We start from the raw sequence: 20,126 nt of genomic DNA, 5'->3' as shown, positions 1-20,126 counted from the left end.
GAAATATCTAAAATTGTTTATAAATCATAAACTAAAGGGTTTATAGTGAAACTAATGAAAATCTGTGATCACTCATATTTCCCACCAAAAATCGATTTTTATAAAGAAAAATTTAAAAATATCTAAATTTGCTTATAAATCATAAACTATAGCGAAAATAATGAAAATCTGTGATCACTCATATTTCCCACCAAAAATCGATTTTTATGAAGAAAATTTCAAAATATCTAAAATTGCTTATAAATCATAAACTAAAGAGTTTAGAGCGAAAATAATGAAAATCTGTGATCACTCATATTTCCCACCAAAAATCGATTTTTATGAAGAAAATTTCCAAAAAAACTAAAATTGCTTATAAATCATAAACTAAAGGGTTTATAGCAAAAATAATGAAAATCTGTGATCACCCATATTTCCCACCAAAAGTTGGTTTTTATAAAGAAAATTTAAAAATATCTAAATTTGCTTATAAATCGTAAACTAAAGGGTTTAGAGCGAAAATAATGAAAATCTGTGATCACTCATATTTCCCACAAAAATCGATTTTTATGAAGAAAATTTCAAAATATCTAAAATTGCTTATAAATCATAAACTAAAGGGTTTAGAGCTAAAATAATGAAAATCTGTGATCACTCATATTTCCCACAAAAATCGATATTTATGAAGAAAATTTCAAAATATCTAAAATTGCTTATAAATCATAAACTAAAGAGTTTAGAGCGAAAATAATGAAAATCTGTGATCACTCATATTTCCCACCAAAAATCGATTTTTATAAAGAAAATTTCGAAATATCTAAAATTGTTTATAAATCATAAACTAAAGGGTTTAGAGCGAAAATAATGAAAATCTGTGATCACTCATATTTCCCAAAAAAATCGATTTTTATGAAGAAAATTTCCAAAAAAAACTAAAATTGCTTATAAATCATAAACTAAAGGGTTTATAGCAAAAATAATGAAAATCTGTGATCACTCATATTTCCCACCAAAAGTTGGTTTTTATAAAGAAAAATTAAAAATATCTAAATTTGCTTATAAATCGTAAACTAAAGGGTTTAGAGCGAAAATAATGAAAATCTGTGATCACTCATATTTCCCACCAAAACCCGATTTTTATGAAGAAAATTTCGAAATATCTAAAATTATAAATCATAAACTAAAGGGTTTATAGCGATAATGAATATCTGTGATCACTCATATTTCCCACCAAAAATCGATTTTTATAAAGAAAATTTAAAAATATCTAAAATTGCTTATAAATCGTAAACTAAAGGGTTCGATTTTTATAAAGAAAATTGAAAAATATCTAAAATTGCTTATAAATCAAAAATTTTGCCAAATAATAAACTTATTGCTGCTTTTTCTACAAATGTTATACCGATTTTCTATTTTCAATTTTCTTTGCGATAGACCAATATCTTGCGCCACATAATGATATTCTTTTAATAACAAAAATTATTTTTTTAACAACAAAGATATTCAATTCAATATGGGAACATGTTTTAAGCTTGTTTTTATTTTATTTATTTTAAATAATTTTTTTTATTTAAATAACATACATAAAAAGTCACTGTGACCGTTTTTTTAATTTTGTTTTTTCTCCCTAATAGAGTGTTCAATAATTCGTTATCAATTATTCAGTTATTTTATTATTTATCATTATATTATTTGTTTATTATATATTTTTGGTTGGACCCTCCACCTCTTATCATGTTCTTGCTAGACAATCTCTCTCTCATACTTATACTCTCCGATTTTTTGTGTTGATGAAAGTTTATTTATTATTGATTCTGCATAATGGGTCAGAATTGTATGTTATGTTGTCTTAAGTTTTATTTATAAAAAATAAAAGGCTTTAATAAGGCCTGCAAAATTAACAAAATTTCTAATAAAACTTATAAATAACTAATAATTCCCAAAATACAGATACATGCATATATATTTTAAACCAGATCATATGTAGTCTGGATTTTTAATTTGGTGGGAATAGAACCCGCAATCCCACCTGATTATGCCATCAGTATGGGATTGCGAGTTCTCTGCCAGAACAAGCATATATTTTCTCTTTATAGGTCCCACTGTGCATAGATTTCATCCATACCTGTGGCTATGGTGGAATACTCAACGAGAGAATGAAAATCTAAAACAAACATATAAACAACCGGTATGAAATTTATACGCGTTTCTGCGTTTGCATGGAATTATACACCCCCCTACCCCCTCTGTAAATTATACAAATGTTGTTGTTTTTTTGCCCGTTGGTGTAGTTATTGTTGTTTGCAAAATCTTCGTCTGCTTTATGTGTCTGTAGATGACTTGAATGAATTTCCATTTGAAATGTTTGCTTTAGTTAAAAACTGTGAACCTAAAGTTTATCATCTAGGCATTACATTTGCGTCTTTTGCTTTTTTCTATAGCGACAAAGAAAAAAAAAACAATGTCCAGTAGGTTTTTCAAATTGATATTTAAGAAATTTCTATTAACTAATACAAAATAAATTTTGTCCATAAAGCTTCCAGTGCAGCTGCTAATAGGGCTATGTATGTAGGCCTTGGTTTGGGTGCAACAATGTTAACTGGGGCATTATCGTATGTTTTTTACAAGTACTTGAAACGTGATATTATGCCATTAAAATGGCGTCGCGTTGGTACATTGGAACAAATTAATTTATTTCCCGTCAAGTCTTGTGCCCCCTTGGAACTATCTGCTGCTGATGAACTATTGTGTGAGGTGTTGGGTCTTCGCTTTAAAGGCATTAGAGATCGTGCTTTGATGTTGGTGAACGAAAAATATGAAATGATAACAGCTCGTGTTTATCCCAAATTGGTGTTGGTCTTTTCTAAGCTAGTGGGTGAAACTAAGTTGTTACTGACCGCTGAGGGTATGGAACCTTTGGAATTAGATTTTGCCACCTTGGCAGATGATGCTCCGGGTAAAGATATACACACTTCGGTATGGGGCACAAAACTGGACGCCATGCTGTGTGGTGAAAAGTATGACAAATGGTTTTCACGTTGTATTTTAAATAAGGATTCGGGATTGCATTTGGTCTATTACCCTTATCCTAAACCAGTGAGATCTGTTAATTCTCGTTTGACTAAAGAGCCTTTTATAACTAAAGAAGATTCCGTGAGTATAGAAAATTTAATAATGATAAGAAAAAATTTGTTTGTGTGAAAAAACATCGAAAATATTTATAAAAAGGTAATTCTTGAGGATAACGTTTTTTGGTTGACAATACAATGAAAACTTTCCCAAATACTTGTACATATTTAATTAATAGTTTTTTTTTTAATATTGTGTTGATCAGGTCTGTCACAGAAATTTTACGAAAGTGAAAATAATAATATGTTCCAATTCGTAACGTTTTGATTTAGCTTCTACAGCTTTGAAAGAAATTTTTAGTTAGAACTCCTAAAAATATACATGCAATATTTTAAATTGTTTCACTTATTTACACATTTTCAATTTTTGACTTTCACTTTTTCATTTGAAAGTGGAATTTTTATATAGAACTCAAATGCGTTGTGACATACCTAGATATATACTTTAATTTACTTAATATGAGCCTCAAAAGTGGGTTATCTTTTAAAATACAATAAATTAGAATTAAAATTACAAAATTACTTCAAACATAATGAGCTAAAAACGTTAGTCTTCTTTCTTGCTGAAGTTTAAAAATTTCAATTGTTTTGCCAAATAAATAAATAGCTGTTAATAATTTTGAAAACAGTAATAACGGAATATAGACTTCAACAAAGTTTCCATTGTATTGTCACTCACTGTATATATGTCAACTTTTCACGTCGCAAAATTAGCTATCTAATGGTAATAGATTTGGAGATCGATATGATCAATTGTTTATTTAAATACAAATATTGATTAAATGGAAAGTCCCACAAATTGCATTTAATAATCTTGTTAAACAAAGTCTATGAAATAGATTTATCTATTCATTCTAACGTATTGTTACTAAGGTATTATTTCTTATCATTATCTAAATTACATACTTGTATACACTCAATATATAAGATTTGTTTTTTTCTTTTCATTTCTATTTACTTGCATATCAAATAATACTAGGGCACCTTTGGCGATGCCACCAGCTATATGCTTATGAATTTAGCTTCAGTAGAAGATTTAAATACACGCTTACCTAACTCAGTAGATACCTTGCAATTCCGTGGTAATTTCCATTTGAAGATGGATAAAAATGATGCCTATGCTGAAGACAAATGGCAGTGGGTGCGCATAGGAGATGAAGCTGTTTTCCGTAAGGTAGCACCTTGTACTCGTTGCATATTCCCCAACATCAATGTAAAGACCGGCGAAAGAGATCCCAATGGCAATCCTTTGAAAGAACTTAAAAGGTACGCAAAAATTACATAAAATACATTTAATAATAAAAATTATATTTTTTCTTTGCTTACTTTTTAGTTATCGTTTAATAAACGATAATGTCAGTCCAACATTGGGCATTCACTTGGGTTTGAGACAAGCTGGCTCTATCAAAGCAAATGATGTCATTTATGTAGAAGATGTTGAATGAATAAAACATTTATTTTCTATTGTTATTATTGTTAAATACAAATTAAATTATATATTATTCCCCTATATTTGATGAAATTCATTTGTATTTGTATTTTTATTTTGTTAATAAACTGATGAACATATTACATATTAATTGTATTTTATTAATTTAGTTTTTACTTGCAAATTAATTTTACAATGGAATATTATTTAACTATTTAGAATTTTCTTTTTAAAGCTTTTCACGTAGCTTTGTTTTTTTATAATACATATAAAATTATATTTTCTAAATTGGTATTTTACAAAAACATTGACCAACAATAAATTTTAATAAAAAAGAAAATAAAAGTATAATAAAGATTAACATAAAAAATAGTCTTATTTTATAAGAAAATACAGTAATAAATAAACGTGTTAAACTGAAAGACAAGTCATTACTTTTCTTCTATGTTTCTGACTAAATGTATAAACACTACAAGAATTTTTGATTTGATTTTAGAATTTTTAAACGAAAATTTAGGTTTTTATTTATGTTTAAGTTTCAGTTTAAATGAAAAATCTATACAAATTACAATTTTAAAACAAAATTTGTTTTATTTTTATTAACTTTTTGGTGTTTATACATTACTTTGATTTTTGTTTTCGAAATTCCAGAATATATTTAATATCATACCATTTTAAATATGTTTAAAAAAAATGAGAAAATCTTATGTATATTGAAACTGATAATTTTTTTCATATAAATATAAAAATATATGTTTGCATTTAAAGGTTGTATTTCATAGTCATAATTTTAAGCGTTAAATTTTCTATGATTTATTTTTTAAAGACGAGTAATTTCGAAATTGATGTATTTTAAATATGACAATGAATTACCACCTAAATTTATGATAACAGTTTAATATTTTCAGGCTTAAATCTGAAATAGTGTGTCTATGCTAAACATCCTTTCCAGGCCAAACCGCCACAGGCCATGCTGACAATAACATATAATACGAATATTATAATTAAACCAACAATCACGTATAAACGTACATTTTTCCAAAACATTTGACGTGCAAGATTGCGAGATGCTTTGCGGAATGCCACAGACTAAAAAAAATATAATTTTTGAAATTATTTTAGTTTTATAGTTAAAAATATTGATGCATTAAAATAAATTATTTTAATTATTTCACATTACATTGTGCTTTCGTTTGAAAACACCACTTTCGTTGCAAAAATCGAGTCATTATTTTTTTTTAGAGATAAATATTAAAGAAATTTACGGCATCGTTTTTGAACCTTGCAAAAATGCGAATTTTCGCTTAATCACAACAACCAATCGTGTTATACAAATAAAATAAATATTGAAAACATGATGCTTTTCATCGTTATCGTAGATATTATTTTTGTTTAATCCAGTTGTCCGAATCTTCGACAACAGTACATAACTCTATATATGAGTTAGTAAAAAAATACCAAACTCTAAATATGTGTTAGTAACAAAATTACACAAGTGTTGGAGCCTTTTAAATTTTCTCCAGGCTAATGAAAAAATGTTTACAAATTTTCAATACCAATATTGGAACTCTGCCCTATATATTAATATTGGGGATATTCCCAAATTCATAAACTCATCTCTCATTTACTAAAAGTACGACATAACTCAATAAAAGTCGTTTCGAGAAAAACGGCTTTGAATGTTTTATGACATTTTACTATTTCTTAAATAACTTTTCAACACTTTATGCGATTTCAGATGTTAATATGTTTCCAATCGGTATTACTCAGTAAAAAAAACACGAATTTTGAGTTATGTCGTTCGTTTAATACATGAGATATATATGCTTATGAATTTGGGGTATCCCCTAGTTATTGCTACTTATGAATACATACATATTTTACTTTACTGCTGGGTACTATGAATAAGTATTTAAACCCAAAAAATATTACTAGAAACCACGGAAAAAAGCCAACTGGCTAAATAGCTTATTTAAATTTAGCAATGTGAAGATTTGAAAAGCAATATATCCCAATAGAACATATATGTTGTAATAAAATATCATACTTACATTGTTACTTAAATTTTCTGTCTTATTAACAAGTAGTTCCAATTTTTCTCCACGATCTCTTAGATTATCTAAAAAATAGAAACATCATACATCATTATAATTTTATATTAATATACCTTAATACTAACCAATATTTTTAACCATAATGTCTTTTAACTCATCAATTTGTCCATGAACTCTAGAAATGGCATCGACCTCATTCGATTGACTAAAGAACGTCATTTGTTGAGCCAATACTTTAGAAAATTCTGTGTTCATAGCATATGCTATGGCAGTGGCCACTGTCAAACCATAAGTTTGTATAAATTTCTGTTTAATATCAGCCAAAAACAGAAAAGCACGAGACCTTTCGAATTCCTGAGAAAATAAAAAATTATTGTTTGTATGATATATACAAATATCACCAATAACTTACGTTGTCCGTGATGCACATATAAATCAATTTATGTTCACAAACATAATGTATCAAGTAGTCGCCATGAGAGTAGGTCAACTTGTGGTTATCCATAGAGATCTTGGAGATAATTTGATCTGTTACTTCGGCGAAATTTCCTACGCACTCAGCGTATTTAGCTAGCACGGTGGTACCGCGAGAGATTACGGAATACAATATAGGCATTGTGCCAGCGTATGTGGTTTAACAAAGACAATTAATACAAAGTTCTGTAAAAAGTTGTGAAATTTATTCGCAAGCTCCACTTCTCCTCCCTTTGTGTATTTGCTTAAAAGGGAAGACCTAAAAAAATAATTTAGTTGGTGTGGCCTGTTTGAAATACGATACTCATTCATTCATAAGCAAGATTGCAATAATTTACAAAAAATAAATAAAAATTGTTTGTCTTAATCTAAGATTACTCACCACAATGGGACTTTTTGTTTTTCCGAAGTTCGTTGATAAATTTTTCTGGACAAAATTGATGCTGTTTGTTCTTTGTGTTTATTGTTTGTTTACCTTTATCACTTTAATTTCATATAATAATGAAGTTTATTATATTGATAAATATAGAAAAATTTGTATATGCATATATTCTAGCTATTTTATAATTTTTTAAACTGCATAATAATACTATGCGTATTTTCTCTATTTACTTCATCGGTATTGTTTTCTTTTTCTCCATGAAAATTAAAAAATGTCACTTCTATTGCATTTTTCAAAATAATAACACACAGTTGCAAATTATAGTATTACAAAAAAATAAGGCCCTAATTTTGTAAATCACATCATCAAAGTGATATTTATGTGGAAAGCAAAAACAAAATTTCAAAAACTTTAAGAATTTGTTTTTGTTTTATAAAAAAATTTTCAAATTATGAAAGGCATATCATTCATTAAATTTTTAAAATCAAGTAATTTAAGATCTCTAATAGAATCGGCAAATCGCACTTTGCCATTTCTACAATTAAAAATGACGATAAATTGACAAATCTGGCAACAATAACTGCAAGTTCTACGGCTGTAAAAAGTAGTAGTAGAAATGATTTTGGCTCATCTGTCTCACATCAAACACTTTACACAAAAACGCCATGTATTTCTTATGGTACTGAAAGGTTAGAAGACCTCATATTTCTAATTCGTTAAAAAACAATGGTTTTGCTCATGTGGTCTGCTCAGATAAACCCTCATTGAAATCCCCATGAAATCTTAATAGATTTCATTGAACAACCCTGTTTCTACTACTATTTTGTGCATCAATGTAGGTTTTGTTTTTTTCGTGGAATATTTAGTTTTTTTTTTCACTTCATTCATAAACAATACATTTATAGAAAAAACTGGGAAAATAATTTAAAATATATATTATTAAATTCATTTGTGAGCTTAAACAATTATGAATTCGAATGCATTAGTTAATGGCACAGATTCTCCAGTTTCTGGAGAAATAAAACCAATGGCAGATAAACGTGATTTGCTCGCTTTGCTCAAACTTATCAAGAAATATAATCTTAAACAAACGGAGGAGTTACTGTGCCAGGAGGCAAATATCAAACCCAATGAATTGGAAGAAGTAGATGATAAAGAAATAACAACGATATTATCATCGGCCTTGGGAGAAAATGTGGAGAATACCAGTTCTGAAGGTAAACCAGGTCCCGGAAGTGATCCTGAGTTGTATGATGCAGCCTACCGAGATTTGCGCAGTTTTGTAGATGAATCCTTAGATATTTATAAGCACGAATTGTTTATGGTGCTATATCCCATACTAGTGCAAATATATTTCAAGCTGGTATCCGGGGGTTATGCAAAATCTGCTAGAGAGTTTGTGGAGAAATATGGGCCTGACTTGGACTATTATTATCGGGAAGATTTACAAAATCTTTTACTTATTACTAAACGCTCTGAAATGGATAATAATGATTGGTACACCTCAATGGAATCGGATAAATTTATTATTCGCATGTCCCGCGACGCACATTCGTTGTTCAAACGTCACATACAGGACCGCAAACAAGAGCTGATAGCCGATATTGTGGCAAAGTATTTACACTTTGATACTTACGAGGGCACTGCCAGATCCAAAATCCAGTGTAATGCTACTGCAGGATCTTTGATTGGAGAATCTCGTAGACAGGATAATAAAATTAGGGTCTACTATGGCCTACTAAAGGAAGTAGACTTCCAATTATTAACAACTCCTGCTCCAGCGGCTGTTGAAGAAGAAGATGATAATGATCCTGATGCTCCAGATAAGCCCAAAAAGAAAAAACCTAAGAAAGATCCACTATTTTCAAAAAAGTCGAAAACAGATCCCAATGCTCCTTCCATGGACCGCATACCTTTGCCTGAGCTTAAAGATGCCGATAAATTAGAAAGGCTTAAGGCCTTAAGAGAAGCCTCTAAACGCATAGCACTCAATAAAGAATCATTGCCCTCAATTTGCTTATACACCATTTTAAACTCTCACAATAGTGTTACATGTTCTGAAATTTCGGAAGATTCCTATATGATGGCCGTTGGTTTTACCGATTCTAGCATTAAAGTATGGTCTTTGACACCCTCAAAATTGAGGGAAATGAAAAATGCGGAAATGCTTAAGGACATAGATAAAGATGCGGAAGATGTTTTAGTTCGCATGATGGACGATAGAACCGGTGAATCGGCTAGAACATTTTATGGGCACAGTGGACCAGTATATAGATGCGCTTTTGCTCCAGAAAAAAATATGTTACTCTCCTGCTCAGAAGACACAACTATACGATTGTGGTCTTTGCATACTTGGACTTGTATAGTTGTTTTTAAAGGTCATTTGTTTCCTGTTTGGGATGTACGATTTTCACCACACGGTTATTATTTTGCCTCTTGTTCGTATGATAAAACTGTACGTCTTTGGGCTACCGATTCTAATCAACCTTTAAGAATATTTACGGGTCATCTTTCGGACGTTGACTGTGTGCAGTTTCATCCCAACTCGAACTACATAGCCAGCGGCTCTAGTGATAGAACTGTTCGGCTATGGGATGTTTTAACGGGACAACTGGTGCGTCTTATGACAGGTCACAAAGGACAAATAAATGCTTTGGCTTTTTCAACTTGTGGGCGTTATTTAGCTTCTGGCTCCTCGGATCATCATGTCCTAGTATGGGATCTATCGCACGGTCAATTGGTCACCTCTTTAGTTAGACATACTGGCTCTATACAAAGTATGTGCTTCAGCAGAGATGGCACTGTATTGGCAGTGGGAGGTCTGGACTATTATTTAACTCTATGGGACTTTACAAAATTGACCGAAGACTATATAACACAAAGCACCAACGCCTCGCATAATCCCGAGATTAGCGAAGGCGATACTTATTTATTGAGGGCTTTTCCCACCAAGTCGACACCGTTTATGACGTTACATTTCACACGACGTAACTTGCTATTAGCTGTGGGCACATTCAAATCATAAATTCTATTCTTAAGCTAATATTTTTAAATGTTCTTTTTTAGTTTGTAAGTAAATATTTTTCATTTCATTTATTCCCATAAAGAGATAAGATGTGTAATTTAAAAAAAATAATAAAAATTTCTATAACTAAAGCAAATGATTTTTCATTTTGTGAGTTTTAATAAACCATATTCAGCTTAATTGCTGTATTCCATGGGAACACATTCTTCGGCTGCTACATGTGTAGGAGATGAGCCATCTATCAAATGGTCTGTGGGTTCACTATCCAAAGAAGGTTCATTACTGAACATTTCTGCTGGTACTGTAGCTGGGGCTCTTTCCGGAATCAAATCCATAACAGAACGTTTGGATAGTTGTCTCTCAACCTCTGCCTGAGCTTGTTGACTGACTGCCACAACATCTATGTGATTGTATGCTGGGTTTGATACCTGATCGGTAGACTCATTAACTGGAGCTGGGACGGAGTTTTTCTTTTTGCGACCTCGTGCTGATCCGGTTGAAGAGCCGTTTACACTTTGTTCTAGTTTGCGTCTTTGGAAAATATTAATATTAGTGGTAAATACCTATGTTAAATGTAAACAAAATTAACTTACTTTTTAACTTCCTTTGTAGCCTCGTCCTCAGAAGATTCTTCGGTTTCTTCACTTTCTGATGAAGTATTTTCTGGTTTCTCATATTGCAGAAGACGATCTAGGAGAAATGCTCTATCCCTTGAGACTTTAAGCAAACGTCTTTGATTTGATCTTAAAGCATCTTGGAAGAATTCATTTTCCTAATATAAAAGATAAGTGTGAATTGAAACAAGAGCCTATAATAAAATAGTCTGACCTTAACTTACGTATATCAAAAATTTCAGTTTTCTCTTCAAATAGCGATACTGGTTCTTATAATCCACATTGCTGCTGGTTGCTCCACCACCCTGTCTACTTTCCTCATTATCTTGACTTTCTGAATCAGTATCGTCGTTCAGTCCCATATTTTGTTCATTATTATCGTTCTGTTGAGCTGCTTGTTGTTCATTGGCCAGCGTACGACAATACCAACCGTCTAACATCTTATTTTTATCCAGTTTTTAAGATTTTTTTTAAATTTAAATTATTTATTTCAAAACATGTAAAAAAAACATTTCCAAGATGGTAAAAAATTATTTTTACTGTGGTTGCTAGAGGTAGCAGCTATTGTAGTTGTAATCGATAGCATTTAGTGATGATAACTTGTGGCAAAAGAAAGTATTAGCGTTTTTATTTTGCATGAAAATTTTTAAACCTTGCGTTTTTTGTGTTAATACAGATTTGCTTAAATAGTAGTAGAAATTTTTGGTGTTTACTCATGTAACACCAATTCTTTTTAATTTTGGGTTTTCGTAATGAGTAATGGGGGATCTTCGAACCTATAAAATCCATAAGAAATACACAGTGTGTATGTATAAAGCGTTTTGCGTGTATATACCATAAAGTTTATATTCCCCATAAAGTTTATATTCCGTATCGTTATATATAGCGGATTAGGTATAGCCATATCCTTCTGTCTGTTGAAGACCCCCAAATAACTTTATTATATGTTGGATACATTAATATATCCGTTGCTACTTAAATTTGGGCAACTCGACCCACAAATGGCTATGTTATAAACAAAACAATTTATGACCTATTTTTTATATACATACTAGTTGGCTTCGCCCGGTAGCATTTACTAATTCTAGTTCTTATTTATTTGCAAATAAAATATCTAAATTTATAGAGGAGCTTTACTTTAGGGAGCTTTTTTTATTACATTTGACTGGACTCAAAAAAAAATTCTGAGTTTTACCCGGAATTTTTGAATTTTTTTTCTTTACAAACCATCTCCTTAAAATTTAGAATCGAATAAAAAAATTCCATTACATACATGGACCATTTCATTTTTATATATATAGATATGTATGTGGATTTCTAAGCCATTAACATAGACAATATGGATAGCTAATGATAAGACATTTCAAAGAAATTCCGACCGTCAAAATATTTTTTAACATAAATTTTTCCCACTAAATATTTTTTTCACGAACATTTTTTTCACCAAAAATTTTATTTCAGACAAACATTTTTGTTTTACTAAAATTTTTTTAAAATATTTATCATAAAGTATACTTTGGTGAAGGGTATATACGATACAATACAGTCGAATATACTAGATCTCTTACTTTTTTATAGTTAATCAATAATAAAATATGTGTATTTGCATTTCGTTTGGCAAAACATCAGCTATTATTAAGAGACAAATTAATATGCGAATCCGCTTTTCGATATACCCAGGTAAAAGACCTCCAAAGGCAGATTAGTCAAAAAATGTTGGACAGCGATTTTTGTAATCCTTATGTAGCTGTAATATTTAAAAAATTTGATATGAAGAGTATTCATAAAAAAATTATATCTATCATAATTGGTAATTCAATCCCTTTTAAATAATATCAAAACATTTGCGATCGTATATTTCTTTTATGAGATATTAACGATTTTAGGGATGTAAATGTGTTCCAGTATATTTTGTTTGGTTAATATTTTTATACGTTTTTGGGTCTTATTAAATTATATAAGGTAAATATTTACCGACATGGGTAAGTGTATAAACGTTAATTTAAAGTAGATTATGCACATTTTTCTATATAATGGTAATCTCTAATATATAGTTGAAGTTGTAAATCTAGTTATTTACTTTAAAATGTTCTTTTCATTTTCTTCTATCCACTTTTCAGCTCTTTCTAAAAGGCCAGGCACTTTACGAAACTCATTCTCTGACGCACCAACTACTCCCTTCCTAACAAAGCCATCTTGCGATTTATTCAAAACGCCCACTTCACTCAACTCTTGACTATTCACAGCAGGATTATTGCGAAAATTCGTAATATTTAAATGTGCAAGCAACATGTCCATTTTCGATTCGTCCAAAGAACAATCTAAAAAGTTTGCAATTTGTTTAATAGAACCTTCAAGATTTGCCACCATATCCTCGTATTGAAGATACAAAACATTTGAGTCGTTTTTGTGCTGCATTGCCTCTTTCAAATGGCTGTAATAAGGCATCCAAGGATCTAGTATTGAAGAAACATTTCATTATTATTTTTAAAATTTAAGCAAACAATTAATTACTTAGGCTTTTTTCAAAATATCCCCAATAACGTTCAAAATCACCCACATATCCTTGGGTACGAAACAAACGATTTAGATGATAGAAAGAAACGGCCACATCTTTGGGTCGGCGAGCCACATAAATTAGCTGGAATTAGGGGAAATGTTAATTAAATATAATTGGGATTAAAGAGTTTCAAACGTAAAGAGTTTATGATATGTTAACTTACTTTACTTTTTTGTTCCATAACACTGGGTGGCAATAAAGAGAATGGAAAGTGTGATTTTATAAAACGCCTTTGTGAGGTTGGCATATCCGAAAGAAGTTTATAGCCTGGCATTGATATGGTCTCTATAAAGTTCTGATTACTTTCACTAAGAGCATTTTGTTTCAAAAGTTCTTCTTTAATAACGGGATGCATAAACAATTGGAATCTAAAATTAATTAATTATTTATGATTTAAAATAATAAAATATTATACCCTTCACCATAAGTAGCTTTGAATTAATTAATTCAATTATTTATTAAAAATATCAGCAAATCATTACATTCAAACATCTTTCGCAACACAACATATTTTTCAGATTCATTTAATGCTTGTATTTTAATAAAATTCATTCATTGTTGATCATAATCAAATTCATTCAACCTTTAACTGGTTCAATTTTTGTAAATTCAAATCTAATACAAATTTAATGAAAATATTCATTAAGTTTCGTTTTAGTCATTTACAAAATGAATTGAAAAAATTTAATTATTCAATAGATTTTATTACGCTATTTTGTTAACGGAATTAAAGAAAAATTTAATGATTCAATAAAGAATTTGAAGTATTGAGAAATTATGTCAAGGAACTAATTACTAAAGAATTCATTAATAGAATGGTGAAATCGTGTATATAACGATATAAATATGTCCGTCTGTCTATTGAGATTAACTTTCTGAAGCCCCTAAATAACTTACAAACATTATTGATAAATCAATGTATCGGATATAGTCCTTAAATCGGGAAAATCGGCCCACAAATAGTGGGTATATAAAGCCATAGAAATTCTGGCTGAAAGTGGGTCAAAAATATTATTTAACCCAAATTTTTTCTTGAAAAAATTTTCATCAAATTTTTTTCCAACACTTGTTCAAAATTATTTTTTTTTTCTTTTCAATCATTATCTTAAAGTATACTTTGGTGAAGTGTATATAACATTATTAGTTTTTTTCTATTTACTTACTCGAAAAATGGAAATCGTTGTGTTAATGGCATTTTTTGTGCCGTTTCAAAATCTAAATTATTTGCCACCAACCACACCAACTCTTGAGTCCATGTTGTACCCGAACGGGGGAAAGTAACCACCCATACGTCATTAGGACGGGCTTGAAAATTGTAATATGATTCAGCCTCATGTTTGTACTTTAACGGAAAGAAATATTTCTCTGGACCGACTTGCACAAAACCATCTTTTTCCCCTAGATTATTTAAAAAAATTATTGGTAAAACTTTAAAAATTTGTGTCTTTTTGCTTAAATTACCATGAAAATATTTTAATAGTTCACTGTTGGTTTTTTCATCGATTCGAGAAATTTCATAGGGAAATTTTAATTTTGTATTTAATGCCGCCATTCTATTAGCCACTGATGAATGCACAATGCATATGAATAAAATGTTAAGAGTGCAAGTGAAATTCATTAATTTTTTTGTTTATTAACTATAAGAATGTGTGTGTTTGCAATGTGACAAACATCAACTATCTGCTGCGTCAACAACTATATAACTGCATAGGCCTTGCAACCAGTTTTTTCTTTCTTCTTAATGGTAATAAATAGTGTAAATTGACTTTACAATTCTTATAGACTGTAACCGGTTTTTTTTAATAATCGATTGTAATTATTATAAAACTCCTTAGCAATTAAAAAACAGTATGAACATTTGATACAAGCAAAGATTGAAATACATTTAGAAAAATAATCTGTAGTACACTAGATACTGAAAAAATAATAAATTTAAACGCAAATTTATTAATTTTAATAAAGTTTTTCTTTCTGTAAATCCGTGCCTTCCTTTAAGGATTGAATAAAAAAATTAGAATTAAATTTACATATTCATCCCAATCATGAATAAAAAGTTCGCTTTTCACTTTTTCTATTCAAATTCAGTGTTAAAAATGGGAAAAGGAAAAAAACTGCCGCGGATTTTTTATTCATGATTGGGCTGATTATTGACTTCTGAAGTCAGTTTACCCTTATGACTTGTTGTAATTTAAGAAATAATTAAAAAAAAAGACATGAATTGTATTGTAAATAATTATATATTTTTTCAGTATTAAAAGAAACAATAAATGTATTAAAAAAAAACATTAAATATATATCCATTTCTGCGTGTACATATAAAGTTTCTACAGACAAACAAAAATAGTTACTTTTGAAATAATTTTTAAACGACTCACTTGAAACGAATAATTGTATACTCCAAATAATAATGGCATAAGCAAAGTAATTTTTAACGAAACAAACGCCAGTAGCATTACAAGTAAAAATATAAGCATATATGTATGTCTGAATGTGTATATAATAAACACTAATAAATTCTTATCTGTTAGGGTTAACGATCTGCTGAGAATCTTTCAATAAATAACTATGAAAACTGATATTACATATGCAGATAATCCATAAGAAATGGTTTATCATCAGTGCCGTATGGTGTTAAAGGTACATCATATGGCAGAGGAAATGGTGGTATACCATCACGTGGTGCGCCCAAAGGAAATGTATCCTCGCCAATCTGAAATTAAAAAAATTACATACAATTGACAGATGTTATTATATGATATGTTTTGTAAATTACATATTATGCAAAACTTTTTATGTTTAAGATCTATATATGAAATTCCACTAAAAATAAGGCGCATCTAAATACAGTACATTTTCAGCATAGATAGGGGTAGTGCACTAATTTTGCAGTTTGCACTAATACTTAGTGATAGAGCAAAATTATTGCCATCATTTTGTTGATGTTTAGTGTTGAGTTGAAAATTAGCAGCCTCACTAAACATTAGTGATATTGAATTAAAAAAGTTTGTACACAAAATTAAAAAATTTGATTTAAAAAAAGCAATCTTTAGTTTATTGCTACTTTTTTTGAGTGTAATTACAAATTTTTCACCATATTTTAAGTTCAAAATGATTTAACTTTATTTGTGTGCACTAATTCAAAACTTAAGGCAAATACTTCATTAAAAATAAGTAAGAGATCTATATTCGGCTGTGCCGAATCTTCTGGAAATTATATTTAAAAAAAAATTTAAATATTTTTAGATAAAAAAATTTTGTTTTTTTAATTTTTTTTAATCGTTGCAATGGACTTTGAAATATCTATCATTAGATATCAATATTGTCTATATTAATCCAGATATAGATCAAAACAAGTAAGAAATTATGGTCGGTCCAAAAGATACAAAGTAAATAAGCAAAAACACCTTTCTTTTAAAATTTTAATAATTTATATTAGTGCGTGATTTTCGGAAATGGGCCTTATAATGGAGCTATGACCAATTATGGACCGATTACCATGAAATTAGGTCGTGTGATTTATGTATATAAGAAAGTTTACATGGATAACCAACCATCGGACATCGTTTAATCGACTCAGAAAGTGATTCTGAGTCGATCGGTATTTTTTAGACTAATATTTTTGGACATTGCATACATCAGCACAAACGCAATATATCCACTACTATGGTGGTATAGGCCAAAAATCGAGTTTGCCCATCGAGCCGGAAGAATTCCCGATATATTTATGCAGAAAGTTGATTTCAACATACAGACGGACATGGCTATATCGACTCCGTTATCTATAACGATCCAGAATATATACATATATACCCTTGCCACTCATGGTGAAGGGTATAATAAAAAAGAATTAAAATTTATTATTCATATTTGGCTTTAGTGAGAGTATGTTTAATGTAGCTTTTTGTTGATTGCAAGTTAAAATTTTTCACTAATTGATTGTAGTGCATATTTTTGAACTAAATCTGCGTTTAGTGATAGTGAACAAATTACACATTTACTACTTTTTTGGAAGAGTTCACTAGTCAAGGTCTGTCAACTCAGCAACCACTACTGCTACAACAACATTTGGAAAAGTTTCTATTGTATTGTCAGCCACAGGATATCATGTTTTATTTGTCCATACTAGCGATTTGGGAGAAATTTATAAATTTATTTAAAAAATTTATAAAAAAAAAAAAAAATTATAACCGATTATGGCCAATAGGCTAGGTTGTTGAAAATAAATAATAATATAAAAAAAATATAATTTTTGTTATACAATAATTTGTTATCAAATCGAACTGTTTTTAAAAATCCTTGCAGGCATATAACAATATGTATTTATTTCTATTACATTTCAACTCACCACAAACTTAGGTAAAAACAAAACACCCACTTCATAATTAGCAATACGTAAGCAAGGCGATATATTGACATTTTTATTATAGCAACCCCAAGCTGCCTTCGACAGATTGGCTGATGTTAAAATGAACCAATATACAGATCTGTCTTCTAAATTATATCTGGTGTAGGATTTTATATGTGGCATAGCGCGAGAACGATGACGCAGTTTTGAACTCCACTGTTGTAGGTATGTTTTAAGCCAAGGTTGTTTATCGTTGGTATTTTTACTATAGGGCAAACAGCCACCGCCCAACATGCCATCATGACTACGACTGACATTGCTATAACTAGGGTAAATCATTTTAAATGGTGGCAATTGTCGTATACCCAAAGGCATGCCATCTCGACGTAAACTATTTAGAAAATCATGTTGTATCCATGCTTGAACATTGACACCCAAACTACCAATACTTGAACTTTGACATACAACGGGAATTTTTTCATCTACTGGCGCGCAATGTTTTTGCAGAAGGCTGGCAACACGTGGATGTCCCCAGGGGTGTCCACGTGGTCCTTCGCGATGTCCGCCGGGTACGGAACCGATAAAGAAAACACTGCGTCGAATAAAAATATTTAAAAAAAATAATTATTGTGTATATTAGCACGAATTTTAAATAAATATTAAATATTATTCCAATAAAAATAAATCCATAGTAAAATCATATTTATCAAATCTTTGGTAATTCAATAAATAGTTATAAAATATAGTTTTCATTCTTAGAATTCCATTCTGTCAATCAACTTACTTTATAGCACTAAAATCACACTTTCTAATACGTGCAATCCAAGGCTGCAATTTGGCACATTTATACTCCACCAAATAAAGCATTAAATCTTGTCGAAAATTTGTAGGACTTTCACCGGATGCTGTATCTGCTTCTTCGGACATAGCCGAACAGAGTGGACTTATCCATATACCTTGAGTACGATTATGCCAATCATCCTCATATAGATTGGCAGTCGATACAACCACCCTCATGGATCCATCTTTGTAACCCAATAACATAACTTTGGAATGTGAAGTAGCGAAGGGAGTTGGCATTTTAATTTTAATCGCAGTTACCTGTGGCTTATGCTTATCTATAGATAGTAATTCAGGTGTGTCATCACCATATAAAACTAAAAGTGGAGTATTCCTTAAACAAAAATATGAAAAATTTAATTAATAAATCAATAGTAGAAATAGGTATTAAAAATAATTACAAAATGCCTGCAAAATAATAATGACCCAAAAGCCATCCAATATCCACCATAAAATTTATTTGCACAGAACTTTCTATAATGCCCAAACTTTCATCTAAAATTTCTGTTAAAAAAGTTTCAATTAATAAACCGGAAGCATATTTCTATAGAACAATGTCATACCTTGCATAGTAACTGTCAGTGGCTCATTATGTGTAGCCTTAGCATCCGTTATGGCTGTTAAGAAGAAATTGTATGGAGCAGCCGCTTCCAATTTGTTTGCCATTTGTCCCTTCTCTACCACGACGGGTATGTAGTCCTTAATGTTGCGTGTTATTTTTTGTTTCTTGGCCAAATTTGAATCATCACTTGCTTGTCTCGCTGTAGACGAAGTAGGCTGTGGTGATTTGGAACGTTTATCACATGGCTTATTTTTGTCTGCTTTTAATTGTTGGTTTGTTTGCGAGGTTGACGGACCTTGAGTATTCTCTTCTTTCTTTCTGGGGTTGGATGCATCTTTAGGAAAAAGTTTTTCTAGCAATTTAATTTGCTGCAAAATGATATCACTATTGGAAGTCAACTCCGTAGGTATATTATATTTACTAGTTTTGGGGTCCATTCCCATCTTGTAGATATTATCCACTGGAAAAAGAAATTTTCGGAAACATTTTTTCTTTCAGCAAATTTATCAATATATTAGAAGACTTACAGTGAGGATGAGAAAATTCTCCAAAGTGGATCGGATTCTTGCGGTAACATTTTTCCAAATAAGGACACGGCTTTAACTTAGACGACATTTTTTTGCACAAAAACTCCAACAGCAACAAAATATTTTTCAAATATTCAAACAATTCTTTTTGTCAAAAATAATTTCGTCACATTCATTGTTGCCAGATAATTTTGGTATAAAATCGTC

General features: G+C 30.2%; 6 protein-coding genes across 8 annotated transcripts; 2 read left to right on the top strand and 4 right to left on the bottom strand.

Moving 5' to 3' along the window:
- Nucleotides 1-2,298: 2,298 nt before the first annotated feature.
- Marc (Mitochondrial amidoxime reducing component) lies at nucleotides 2,299-4,633 on the top strand. Its single transcript, XM_065508767.1, has 4 exons — nucleotides 2,299-2,447; nucleotides 2,516-3,132; nucleotides 4,087-4,373; nucleotides 4,441-4,633. The coding sequence occupies exons 1-4, from the start codon at nucleotides 2,441-2,443 to the stop codon at nucleotides 4,550-4,552; spliced, it is 1,023 nt and encodes a 340-aa protein (XP_065364839.1). The 5' UTR covers nucleotides 2,299-2,440; the 3' UTR covers nucleotides 4,553-4,633.
- Nucleotides 4,561-7,661, bottom strand: Vamp7 (Vesicle-associated membrane protein 7). 3 transcript variants are annotated; one of them, XM_065508772.1, is made up of 5 exons: nucleotides 7,447-7,661; nucleotides 7,003-7,250; nucleotides 6,716-6,944; nucleotides 6,588-6,655; nucleotides 4,561-5,625 (listed from the first exon to the last, which is right to left on the bottom strand). In XM_065508772.1, exons 2-5 carry the CDS (start codon nucleotides 7,204-7,206, stop codon nucleotides 5,467-5,469), a joined length of 660 nt encoding a protein of 219 aa, XP_065364844.1. In that variant the 5' UTR covers nucleotides 7,207-7,250; nucleotides 7,447-7,661; the 3' UTR covers nucleotides 4,561-5,466. The 3 variants fall into 3 exon arrangements, with proteins under 3 accessions (XP_065364844.1, XP_065364843.1, XP_065364842.1); XM_065508771.1 differs by having other exon boundaries at nucleotides 7,003-7,350; nucleotides 7,447-7,657; XM_065508770.1 differs by having other exon boundaries at nucleotides 7,003-7,323; nucleotides 7,447-7,657.
- Nucleotides 7,662-8,354: 693 nt separating this feature from the next.
- Taf5 (TATA-box binding protein associated factor 5) lies at nucleotides 8,355-10,607 on the top strand. The gene has a single exon (XM_065508766.1). It carries the CDS (start codon nucleotides 8,414-8,416, stop codon nucleotides 10,469-10,471), a length of 2,058 nt encoding a protein of 685 aa, XP_065364838.1. The 5' UTR covers nucleotides 8,355-8,413; the 3' UTR covers nucleotides 10,472-10,607.
- On the bottom strand, nucleotides 10,473-11,590 carry LOC135957925 (INO80 complex subunit E). The gene is made up of 3 exons (XM_065508768.1): nucleotides 11,310-11,590; nucleotides 11,065-11,243; nucleotides 10,473-11,002 (listed from the first exon to the last, which is right to left on the bottom strand). Exons 1-3 carry the CDS (start codon nucleotides 11,523-11,525, stop codon nucleotides 10,648-10,650), a joined length of 750 nt encoding a protein of 249 aa, XP_065364840.1. The 5' UTR covers nucleotides 11,526-11,590; the 3' UTR covers nucleotides 10,473-10,647.
- A 1,283-nt stretch (nucleotides 11,591-12,873) lies between these two features.
- Nucleotides 12,874-15,383, bottom strand: St4 (Sulfotransferase 4). Its single transcript, XM_065508372.1, has 5 exons — nucleotides 15,107-15,383; nucleotides 14,809-15,043; nucleotides 13,809-14,013; nucleotides 13,600-13,726; nucleotides 12,874-13,541 (listed from the first exon to the last, which is right to left on the bottom strand). Exons 1-5 carry the CDS (start codon nucleotides 15,261-15,263, stop codon nucleotides 13,162-13,164), a joined length of 1,104 nt encoding a protein of 367 aa, XP_065364444.1. The 5' UTR covers nucleotides 15,264-15,383; the 3' UTR covers nucleotides 12,874-13,161.
- A 480-nt stretch (nucleotides 15,384-15,863) lies between these two features.
- Nucleotides 15,864-20,077, bottom strand: gkt (glaikit). The gene is made up of 6 exons (XM_065508657.1): nucleotides 19,920-20,077; nucleotides 19,394-19,852; nucleotides 19,232-19,334; nucleotides 18,775-19,164; nucleotides 17,991-18,582; nucleotides 15,864-16,355 (listed from the first exon to the last, which is right to left on the bottom strand). The coding sequence occupies exons 1-6, from the start codon at nucleotides 20,005-20,007 to the stop codon at nucleotides 16,224-16,226; spliced, it is 1,764 nt and encodes a 587-aa protein (XP_065364729.1). The 5' UTR covers nucleotides 20,008-20,077; the 3' UTR covers nucleotides 15,864-16,223.
- Between the last annotated feature and the right edge of the window lie 49 nt (nucleotides 20,078-20,126).

Source organism: Calliphora vicina, chromosome 4 (genome assembly GCF_958450345.1).
Source record: "Calliphora vicina chromosome 4, idCalVici1.1, whole genome shotgun sequence".
Lineage (NCBI taxonomy): Eukaryota > Metazoa > Arthropoda > Insecta > Diptera > Calliphoridae > Calliphora > Calliphora vicina.
The sequence above is the reverse complement of the archived record's forward strand: the minus strand, read 5'-3'. Positions and strand labels throughout refer to the sequence as shown.

Bases quoted from the DNA above. Each gene is read 5' to 3' on its own strand.
- Marc (XM_065508767.1), top strand. The intron at 3,133-4,086 runs GTGAGTATAGAA...AAATAATACTAG, and splicing joins TTATAACTAAAGAAGATTCC to GGCACCTTTGGCGATGCCAC. The intron at 4,374-4,440 runs GTACGCAAAAAT...CTTACTTTTTAG, and splicing joins CCTTTGAAAGAACTTAAAAG to TTATCGTTTAATAAACGATA.
- Vamp7 (XM_065508772.1), bottom strand. From the start codon at position 7,206: ATGCCTATATTGTATTCCGTAATCTCTCGCGGTACCACCGTGCTAGCT. The intron at 6,656-6,715 runs GTTAGTATTAAG...TCTATTTTTTAG, and splicing joins CATTATGGTTAAAAATATTG to ATAATCTAAGAGATCGTGGA. The intron at 5,626-6,587 runs GTAAGTATGATA...TATTTTTTTTAG, and splicing joins CAGAAAATTTAAGTAACAAT to TCTGTGGCATTCCGCAAAGC.
- Taf5 (XM_065508766.1), top strand. From the start codon at position 8,414: ATGAATTCGAATGCATTAGTTAATGGCACAGATTCTCCAGTTTCTGGA.
- LOC135957925 (XM_065508768.1), bottom strand. From the start codon at position 11,525: ATGTTAGACGGTTGGTATTGTCGTACGCTGGCCAATGAACAACAAGCA. The intron at 11,244-11,309 runs GTAAGTTAAGGT...CTTTTATATTAG, and splicing joins AACTGAAATTTTTGATATAC to GAAAATGAATTCTTCCAAGA. The intron at 11,003-11,064 runs GTAAGTTAATTT...TATTTTCCAAAG, and splicing joins GCTACAAAGGAAGTTAAAAA to ACGCAAACTAGAACAAAGTG.
- St4 (XM_065508372.1), bottom strand. From the start codon at position 15,263: ATGAATTTCACTTGCACTCTTAACATTTTATTCATATGCATTGTGCAT. The intron at 14,014-14,808 runs GTAAGTAAATAG...AATTAATTTTAG, and splicing joins CAACGATTTCCATTTTTCGA to ATTCCAATTGTTTATGCATC. The intron at 13,727-13,808 runs GTAAGTTAACAT...CCCTAATTCCAG, and splicing joins TTATGGAACAAAAAAGTAAA to CTAATTTATGTGGCTCGCCG.
- gkt (XM_065508657.1), bottom strand. From the start codon at position 20,007: ATGTCGTCTAAGTTAAAGCCGTGTCCTTATTTGGAAAAATGTTACCGC. The intron at 19,165-19,231 runs GTAATTATTTTT...TTTTTGTTTAAG, and splicing joins TATTATTTTGCAGGCATTTT to GAATACTCCACTTTTAGTTT. The intron at 16,356-17,990 runs GTGAGTTGAAAT...TTTTAATTTCAG, and splicing joins TGTTTTTACCTAAGTTTGTG to ATTGGCGAGGATACATTTCC.